The sequence below is a fragment of the Conger conger genome, chromosome 9, assembly GCF_963514075.1.
Source record: "Conger conger chromosome 9, fConCon1.1, whole genome shotgun sequence".
Lineage (NCBI taxonomy): Eukaryota > Metazoa > Chordata > Actinopteri > Anguilliformes > Congridae > Conger > Conger conger.
Window position 1 is genome coordinate 40,800,937 of NC_083768.1, and position 10,343 is coordinate 40,811,279.

At 40.4% G+C, this 10,343-nt stretch overlaps 1 protein-coding gene across 1 annotated transcript; it reads right to left on the minus strand.

The window, feature by feature from the left end:
* Positions 1-1,068: 1,068 nt before the first annotated feature.
* LOC133136237 (immunoglobulin kappa light chain-like) lies at positions 1,069-10,060 on the minus strand. The gene is made up of 9 exons (XM_061253544.1): positions 10,021-10,060; positions 8,149-8,214; positions 7,073-7,375; positions 5,574-5,873; positions 3,559-3,657; positions 3,293-3,323; positions 3,158-3,201; positions 2,605-2,645; positions 1,069-2,375 (listed from the first exon to the last, which is right to left on the minus strand). Exons 1-9 carry the CDS (start codon positions 10,058-10,060, stop codon positions 2,325-2,327), a joined length of 975 nt encoding a protein of 324 aa, XP_061109528.1. The 3' UTR covers positions 1,069-2,324.
* Positions 10,061-10,343: the final 283 nt, after the last annotated feature.

Consider the following 10,343-nt stretch of genomic DNA (forward strand, 5'->3'; position numbering starts at 1 on the left):
GAAGGCCTTCAAATACTGAGCTTTTCAAAGCATAATAACTGACAACTGCAAAAGTGCCGCCTCAAACAAGCCTCGGCGTCTTTTGGTCGTCTTAGGAGAAGAGTTTTCCTGAACAGCAACCGCAAAATTCCGTAGGAAATTAATACGGGTTCATTTTGACCCATGTCGTGCGTTCTAGGGGTTGTCATACGAAAACACTTCTAAAAGTAAAAACAAAAACAAAAAAAATGGTAGAAAGAAAAAAGAAAAAGAAGAGCTTTGAAAATTACAAATAAACTCGCCCGGGTCTATTTGGACCCGTGTTGTGCATTCTAGATTTAAACACTGCGACTTAATTCTACGGGCTCGTGGTTACAAGACGCCTGACAGGAAGTGGTCTCGCGGATGCGCCCAACCGTCGCAGATGGCTGGAACGCGCCACGCCCTGACATTTCGCTGAAGTCAAAGGTCCGGAAACTGCGCCCATATTTTCCACGCCAAGATTTCAAAACGGCACCTGGGAGGTAGGCCTAAAAGGCCCCTGAAAGGTCAATGCCACTTCCTCGTACGTCTCTGGATGAGAGCGTCTGCCTAAATGCCTGTAATGTAATGCAATGCCAGGCTGAGCAGTTCTGAAATTGACAAAGACTCTTCTCTGACATTACACAACTTTAACAAATTACCTTTATCGGATGTTGTGTTTAGACAACAATGCCTGCATGCACATTTTCTGTATAAGAACACATTGTCGGTCTTGGTCATTGTAGATAGACAGACAGACAGACAGACACACACACACACACACACAACATTTACATGACATTTTTGTCATTTGGCATACGCTTTTAATCCAAAGCGACATACAAGTGCATAGGTTCTTCCACAAGTTAAAGCGCACAATTTAATGATTTGATGATTTCGTTATGGTTATGGTACTGTCCATCGCATCAGTTGCTGCCAGCTATCCTCTACGCCACTCAGTTCTGCATGCCATAAGTACGTTGCAAATGTGCTGCAAATGTGTTTTACCGCCGCCAGTCGTGATTATTATTATTTTTTTTAGCAAAGTCTTATTCTTAGTCTGCCAGTGATTTTTTTTCTTTTTCACAGCTCTCCAAACCGCTGTACTTGATGCATCCAGTTGTGTGTAGTCAGTCTTCTGGTCTTCACGGTGGTCTGTGCCTCCGTACTCCAAATCCAATCGCCACGCATAAGGCTGGACCCAAGACTAGACACACACTGCTCTTTTCTGTGTGAACAATCCATGCGAAAGGGAACACTTGGGAAAGAGTTAACCTGTCAGTCATCCGTCATCTTACAGTGCCCTGAAAAAAGTATTCGCCCCTCTTACGGATTTCCTCTGTTGCATATTTGCCAAACTGAATGGTTTCAGATCTTTAGACAAAATGTAATATTAAACATATGAGAACCTGAGTAAACACAAGACACATTTTTAAGGTTTTTAGTTTGTTTATTTAATGAAAGTAATTGCCCCCTTAAACTGGTTGCAGCACATTTAGCAGCAAGAACTGCCACCATGCACCTATAATTTTATATCACACCTTCTAAGCCCTGTGGTTGGATTTTAGCCAACTCTTATTTTTTTCAGTCAGAAAAATTGATTGGTTTTCGAGCACAAACTGCCCATTGCAGGTCCTGCCACAGCATTTCTATTGGGTTCGTGTCAGGCCACTCCAAAACTTGGAATTGCTGAGATGTGGAATTGCTGTTGTGTTCTGGATCATTGTCTTGCTGCAATGTCGTGAAGCGAGTCGACTGACATTCACGTTGAATGTGGAGACTATTGTGCATACTCCCACTAGAGGGAGCAATTGCCTATTTTTTTTACTGTCAGTGTTAACTAAATAAAACCGAGAGGTGGCTGAAATATCTGAATACGATAGCAAATATTTTAATTATTTTTTAAATGAAGCTTTTGAATGAATGCCATACCTCGTGGTTTCAAGTGTGTTATCTGACCTCGATATGTGTCATATTCATACCTGGCTGCTGAACTAGCCTAGTGATATATATTATACAGTAATGAACACCTGTCGGTAACATTTCAGGCAAACTGTATCACAGAACACGATTACAAAAATTGCACAAATTGTAGAAACCACATTCATACACGCAGTTACATATTATTTTGTTGCATTTTAAGTAAGTATTAAATATGGCGCCATTAGCAACAACATTAGAGTGTAAAACATGAGGGGTTTTAAAATCACGAGGTGAGATTGTAAGACCGCACAATTCGGATGGCAGCGAGGAGGCTATCGGCATTTTGCAACCATGAGCATCTGACCCCAACAATTAATTTTTCAGTGCAAAACAGTAGGCCTTTACATTCGTCTTGCTAAACTTGCTTCTTCCAAACTGGCGTACTGCACCTCCTGTAGAAATGATAATAATAAAAACGTAATGTTAGAATCGGATAGTAAATATTCGATCAGGAGAAAGATACCTCGTAGGACGTTAAGGTAGGCATTCCCAATTTTTCTTCAAATTCAGTGACCCTCAACTTTGTCAAGTCCAGTTCTCAAACCAGCAGACTGCATATGAGTGCGGTTAGCAATGAGACCGTATCGTTAAGCTTTGGCAGTAATGTAACGATATACATACCGAAATAGTCGGGTCAATCGCCGACCCCCTTTCTTGTCTCCCTGTGAATTTAAATATTGAAGTTCAGTTGTTCATCGTTCTTTTCGAAAATTAGATGTCAAGAGACGCATTAGCTACACGAGAGAGAGAAACAGTTCGTGGACAGAAGTCTAAAAATGAAAAGATGCTTCCTTCCAGTACATCGTATTTTTTTCTTGAAGGTGAAGGGCTAGACGGCATTTTGCCTGCTCTCTTCAGCTTCAGACGCGCTAATATACAAGACTTTACGACCGTCAGTTCGCGATTCTGCACATTCTAACGTGATATTATTTATACAGTTGCGTACCATTCACAGAAAATAACGTCACTGAGTGTTGACCGATCAGCTCCAATTGTGCAGAGTTCAATAAGGAACACACCTTGGGCTACTCTAGTCGAATTAAAAGCACTCCACCAGAGCCGTTTTACATTGAGTCTAGACTTTTGGAACGTTGTGCAAAAACAGCATGGTATATATTGTATATATTGCAATAATTGTATTATAGCCTAAACAGCATACATCAACTGCACTCACCAGAACGGTGTCTGTGTTCCAAGTCTGTAGTTCTTCTCTGTTCCCTGAAGTCGGGAAAGGGTAAAATGCGCAATTACATTTTTATCTGCGTGGCTAGTTCCACACAAAAATCAAGGTCAAGAACTGAATACGAACCGTTCGCCTCCATCGCCTCTCACAGAGCGCCCTGAAAGATCAATAGAAAACCCCAGTTAAGGAATATACAGTGGAAATCACAACTGTTTTTGCCTTTTCATTTACAAGACACATTGGCCAATTAAGCACTTGCTAAATTAAAAACGTAAAGTGTCTCTTGAAAAAGAGCCAAACGTAAACCGTATGATAAAATGTGTGTGTCAACCTAGCAACGGTTTACAGCAGTTATGGCAATTAAGTAGGTAAATCCAGGTGTCTTTAGTTACCGCGATGTAAGAAGACACAGAACCAGATCGCCACGATGACGGTGAGGGCCGCTACAGCGATAATTCCGTAGAGGAGCACCGCGCATCCGTCAGGGCTCCCTGTAACACAGACTTCAAAAGTTCACCTGTGCCTCACCTGTGCGAGCTGTCTTTTAACCCACAAAACAGTGATTGTGTTAAATGTCTGTGACGTTCACACGTCATGAATTATTTGAAAAGCACTGGTGAACAAAAGATAGGCCTGCTTGATGACGTTTTAAAATCATCCCGTCACTCAAGCACGTTGCTATAATAGACTAGTCTATAGTGAAAAGTGACCAGGCATAGTGAAAAGAGACACGTAACTCTTGCTCAAATGCATCTATGCAAAATCCCCATGCTTCAACATGCCCCGTGTTAGTTCGTGCCATTGCGTCCCTATATTTAAATAAATAGCCCCATATTTAAATATGAGTAGCAGTGATTCGTATGTAGTCTTACGTGTCCATATATTGCGAAGAACTGTAGAATCTCTCCCCACCTTCAAGCGCAAGCTGAAGACGCACCTCTTCAAGCAGCACCTCTCCCCATCCCTCCCTACCTCCCTGTGAACCTTAATTGTTGTCTCTGTGACTTGCTTTGTGTATCGGTATTTTTAGTTGGCTAGGTAAGCAGTGTTTGGATAGTTAACTTTGGTCACTTTTGCTCTGTTTGTTTGTTTGTTCTCAAAAAAAATAAAAAAATAAAAATAAAATAAAAAAAAGGCCCTCGTCCTTATCTTTGTTGTACAGGTAGCAGTTGAAATTGTACTTCCCTCTAGGGTCTTTCAGCGAACTTATCCCTGGTTATGGGTATGCACTTTGTTGTACGTCGCTCTGGATAAGAGCGTCTGCCAAATGCCAATAATGTAATGTAATGCGAAGTGTCACAATAACTTCCTGACCTTGATAATATTCTTATTTTCTACAAATATATTGCGGTGTAATATTTTTCCAAAGGACTTTGTCCAGTTCAACTGAGATCCAAGGGAGTCCGACTCCGATATTAACTTAACGTTACTTGGAACGTGAATACTACGTTTGTTTGTTTTTAATTGTGGATTGTGGATTCTTGGAGAGGTGTCTGTTCTAATACAAAAATGCAAATACAAGTATTAATACACATCGTTCATTGAATATGAACACCTTAAACAAATTAGTTAAATGGTTCCATTCATATGAATCGACATGGGGGGCGTTTAGACTGTATGCTAATCTGCAAAAAAATTATAATGAGACACTGTTTTTCATGTTGTCCAGTATTGATATTTATTGTTTTGAACTGACATTCTCAATTATTGTTAAGACTCCACAAGGGTTAAACGGACAATACAGATAATACTGACATTTCATCACATTATAGAGCATGTTAGAGCATGTTTTGTTTCCTCAAATATATATTTGCATTTATACAAAAAAAAAACGTATGTCTCGATTTAACCTGGAGAGAGTGGCGCTGCCACTTTACTGTGAAATGTTTCAGCAATTGGGAAGTGGCCAGTATGGGTCACACAAACCACCGGCTCCAGCGCGCGCTTCTCTCTTTGGAGTGTGTGGAGTTATGCGTATTACTTACTGATTGTGAAAAATTACCTGTCTATTCTCTAATCCCGAATCAATACATATTATTATATTTGATTTAATGTTAGTCATCCATTTTATCTGTCCTTAATATATAAAATATATGTATATTAATTTTAAGTATTTACATATACGATATTGACTGTGTAATGGAAGAAAAATTTGTACAGTTTGGCTGACTATAAAAAAGGCCATAAGTGTTCACCAAGAGACCTTCGAAGTGGTGAACAAATCTAGACATGACATAGTTCAAGAAGGTCCGTGTTCTTTTGTATAACTAATCACTAAATCATGATCAAATACCTATAAGCAGGTGTGATGACAGGTTCAGATCTCTGCCCTATTTAACAAAAACAGGAGTGATACCCTGCGCAGCACATGAAGCAACAGCGCCGATGTTAGGAAAATCTGATTTACCTTCATTTTGGACGCTTTTTGAAAAGTTCTTCCCAGCATACTCCACTACGCACGTGCAGACGACTCCTCTCTCCCATTCCTCCGCAGGAACCAGAACCCGGTTTTGGGCGGACTCTACCACCTCCCCGCCGTCTTTTGTCCAAAACGACTCGGTAAACCCGCTGTCCTCTTCCCCGTCTATGACCCAGAACACGCGGACTTCAGACGGGACGACTCCGGAGACCACACACAGGAGAGGGATGCGGGGTTGGGCGCTACGCGGCCAGAGAATGTCGACTGGAGGGGGCTCGGTTCTATTTGCTGTGGCGAAAAGTCGTCAAACAGAGAAGCACACGGTTACAGTATAACTGAACGGCCGGTGTACAGATCATGTGCTCAACCAGGTTATTACAATTTATACAATCACTTTGGCGCTAATCTCACAAGTTTGTGCTAAATCTTCAAAACCTTAGACAACACTCAAAACGGTTAGCACTTATACAGAGCCTGTCCGCCTGTTCAAAACCTTGCATTGTGCATTCATCTTTAAAGAAATCTTGCACTTCCACACTCATTGGTTCAAGTAACTAATTTATCGTGAAATACATTAGGAATGTGCATGATACCTATAGCTTCACTGACGTTTGTACAATCCTTTAATTGCTATAAAAAATACTTGATAAATAAAGGGAATAGTGGAAACAATAGAAGAGAGTGGAATCATTGAACAACATCAAATTAGAACATAAGGTTTGTTTTACAGTTTTTTTTTTGTTTTTGTTTAAGTTTACTTTTTCGGAACTTTTCACGCAGCACAACAGCACCAACACTGAATTATTTTTTCATTGCTTTTACAAAAAATGGACTCAATGGACATATCTTACAGTTACAGTTAACATATTACAGTTTTTACAATCACTTCGATCCTAATCTCACAAGTTTGTGCCCAATTTCAAAACCTTGGACACAATACTCCAAATGGTAAGCATTTGTACCCCATCGTTTCATGTCATGTTTCACGTTTAGTTATTGTGTTAGTTATTTTATTGTCATGTCACGTATTATGTATGTCTCGTCTCGCCACGTTTTTATGTTTTATTTCTTGTTACGTTTCTTGTTTAGTTCTTGTTACGATGTATTTTCTAGTCTTGTCATGTCACGTTATATAGTTTATTCATGTCACAGTTCGCAAACACATCTAGCCCCTTGCACCGCCTTCGACCCCGAGCCTGCCTACCGTCCGTCTGTACTACTGCCCCGCTGACAGCTTTCCTGGTTACAGGACTTATTGTATGGTGTACCGATTACGAGGCTGCCTTCTCCCTCGGTACTGTACTTTGGTTTTGGCTGGATTACACGTATGGACCTTGCTTGTTTTCAACGACGCCCATTGGACATTCCCTTAATAAAGCCCTGACGGGACTTTATCACATTTGAGTCGTGCATATTGGGGTTCAACCCCCACGCACCCGTCTCAGCTGTTTTATTTTGTCACCAGGCAAGGAAGATTATTTCGTCACCTTGTGTCACGATTACATTTGACCCGCTGCCGAAGTATGTCATCGAGCCAAGCACCACCGAACAGTAGTATGTTCCCGAGTCATTCAGAGTTGCGTTCTCAACGGTGAACGTGCACGTGGATCCAGATCCATCATCGGCGCCATTCTTAGGGAAGATGAGCATCTTGGTCCTGGAGTCAGTTTTCGCCCAAACAACGGTGTAGCAACGTGTACCTTCAGCGTCCAAAACGCACTGTAAGATGATGGTTCCACCATCCTCCACTGTCAGCAACCCTGGAGTCTGGATAACCCTTGTATTCTGGGCTGAAATAAATAAATACGTTTAAAACACTTCCAGGATAGATGTCATATCCTTACCCATCCTCATTTTGGACTGAAGTATATAGCTTATTCTTGTAATCTTTGAAAACATGAATGATCATTTGTGCTGAATTATCGCAAAATGCTGTTATTTAAAAGCAATGACTGTGTCGCATATTTAGAGCTATACAGAATGTATGTTATATCATTACAGGATATTACTATAATCAATGTTTAAAATACTGTCTATTTCTACTGAATAATATCCTATACTTTTATTTATTTATTATTAAGCATTAAAAATGATCTACCTAGATGCCGGGTTTTGCAAGGCTGTATTTTGCAATTATGTATACTCAATGTTTAAGTTAATAAGTGGCCTACGCCGAATATCCTGCATTTATAGTTCACTAAACTTAGTAAAATGTTTAGTGTTAAATCTACTCCTAAAAAGTACATAATTATCGTACTAATTTAATCATATGTGCTTTGATAGTTTAAAATACAGGACATTGTGCAGTGAGGAAATGGAATTACAACATTAGATTGCTTTTAAGCATTTAAGCAAAAACTGAATCATGTAGTCTATAATTTGAAATAGTCTTTCATGGCGTTTTTCAACGCAACACATAACCGCAGACTATTTAACTACTTTACATTTGCAAAATAATCTGTACAGTGCCGATTAGAAAATGAAGTAGGCGTTGCTTTGTATGGGAAAAAACTAAATCATGTTTTTTAAATATATGAAATAATATTTGAGAAAAAAAACTTACCTTTCAAAGCATAAATGAAACAGAGCAGGAGTAACGTGACGCGCATTTTCAGAGTGTTTCTTTCTTCTAGACCATGGCCACCGCAATAAACAATTCCGTCAGAAAAAAAAAAAAAAAAACATTCTGTGCATCCAGGCCATAGTGAGTGTCTTGCCAGACCACAGCGACAATACAGGAAACAGAGAGCACCTATGTGATTCAGTGTGCGTAAACAAAGGCTATATTTTGAGAAAACAAGTGTGAATCTGGAGCTCAGCTACACGCCTAAAAGTGAATAGGCTATGCATCCAAGTCAGTAGTTTAAATCGATACATGGCTGCACAGTTGTGTGTGGAAAATTGAGGATTAGGCTTAGTTAAAATAAAAATATTGCTAACTTAGCTAACTGTCTTTGCTTCCTTGAGCTATGGTGGCCCATGTGTTCGGTCTACACCGATGTTGTTTATAGTTTTGATACAGAAGAAAACTGGGAGGATGTTCGGTGATCTGAGGAAAAATACAGTAATCATCATTATTACTCAACGAGGTGGAACTGTGGCAGGACCCGAACAAGCAGCTCATGCTCGAAGACCTACCAATTTGTCCGACTTAAAACAGTTCTGCAAAGAAGAGTGGGCTAAAATTCATCCACAGCGATGCGAAAGACTGATCGAGGCAGAAGAAGCGTTTGGCTGCAAATGGACAAACCAGTTATTAAGTTTAAGGTGGCAATTAGCCTACTTTTTCACATGGGTGATTGGGGTATTTGATACCTTGTTTAATTACATACACTCACCGAGCACTTTATTAGGTATTTATTAGACTTGTTTTTTAGACTTCTACTGCTGTAGCCTATCCACTTGGAGTTCTGATGCGTTGTGTGTTCAGAGATGTTCTTCTGCATACCACTGTCGTAATGTATGGTTATTTGCGTTACTGTCACCTTCCTGTCAGCTTTGACCAGTCAGGCCATTCCCCTCTGACGTTAACATTAACAAGGCGTAGCTGTCTGCAGAACTGCCTTTTTTCTATCATTTTCTATCATTCTTCTATCTATCAACTCTAGAGACTAGTGTGCGTGAAAATCCCAGGAGATCAGCAGTTTCTGAGATACTCAAACCACCCTGTCTGCTACCAACAATCATTCCACGGTCAAAGTCACTTAGATCACATTTTTCCCCATTCTGATGGTTGATGTGAACATTAACCGAAGCTCCTGATCCGTATCTACATGATTTCATGCATTGCACTGCTGCCACACAATTGGCTGATTATATAATAGCATGAATAAGTGGGTGTAATAAAGTAAAAATGTTCCTAACAAAGTGCTCGGTGAATCATTTAAAAATGGCTTTTGTGTTTGCTCAGGTTCGCCTTGTCTAGTATTACTTTTTGTTACAGAGATCTGAAAACCATTTAGCGTAACAAATATGCAATTGGGAAATCAGGAATCAAATACTTTTTCATGGCACTGCAGAATTAGGTAGCTAATTGTATTAGGCTAATATGCACTTAGTAGCAACATGTTCCGGGAAACACATGTAAAATGAACAAATGTCTCGAAGAGATACTTCCAGTGTGAGATTGCGCCGGGAACAGTACAGAATTCAGTCACAGCACATCGGTTTACACATTTCTACTTTACCGTCGAGATGCGGGACTATTAGGCTATTGTACACTGTAAAATATTCAGTGTTACATCAACTCTCATAGAGTACATAATGCTCTGGTCCATTATATACCCTGTTACAGTTGAATTAACGTTTTCTGTGCATCTGGGCCAATCATTTATTAAAAGCCACTTGGCCAACTGGAAATAATGCGATGGGCCGCATCTTGCTGTGTCTTGAGACCGCTGGTGAGCAAACAGAGGACCTGACGACAGTAGCCTACCTTCAGTGTGCGAGGGTTGGGTTGGGATAGGCAACTTCATTCGGTGGGCTGCGCTGTGTTCACGCCCACGTAGTGTTGCAAAACACTTTTATAGTTAAGATTTCCAGGAAATAGCTGATGTGCACACACGCCGTTACTGAAACACGACGCACCTGACATTTCGCTGTGTCAAAAGGTCCGGAAATCGCTGGGGTCTCATTTTCCACACCAATATTTCAAAACCACCACCGGGGTTAAAAGGGCGGTGAAAAGCTTTATGCCAACCTAAGCAGCGCAGACAATGAGCGAAAGCGTCTTCTCTGGGGCACTTTAACGAATCGTCA

What these genes read in the sequence shown, in the direction of transcription:
- LOC133136237 (XM_061253544.1), bottom strand. Translation starts at nt 10,060, where the DNA reads ATGAAGTTGCCTATCCCAACCCAACCCTCGCACACTGAAG. An exon ending in TTTCATTTATGCTTTGAAAG is followed by an intron (nt 7,376 to 8,148) that starts GTAAGTTTTTTT and finishes TATTTATTTCAG; the next exon opens with CCCAGAATACAAGGGTTATC. An exon ending in CGATTGACCCGACTATTTCG is followed by an intron (nt 2,376 to 2,604) that starts GTATGTATATCG and finishes TCATTTCTACAG; the next exon opens with GAGGTGCAGTACGCCAGTTT.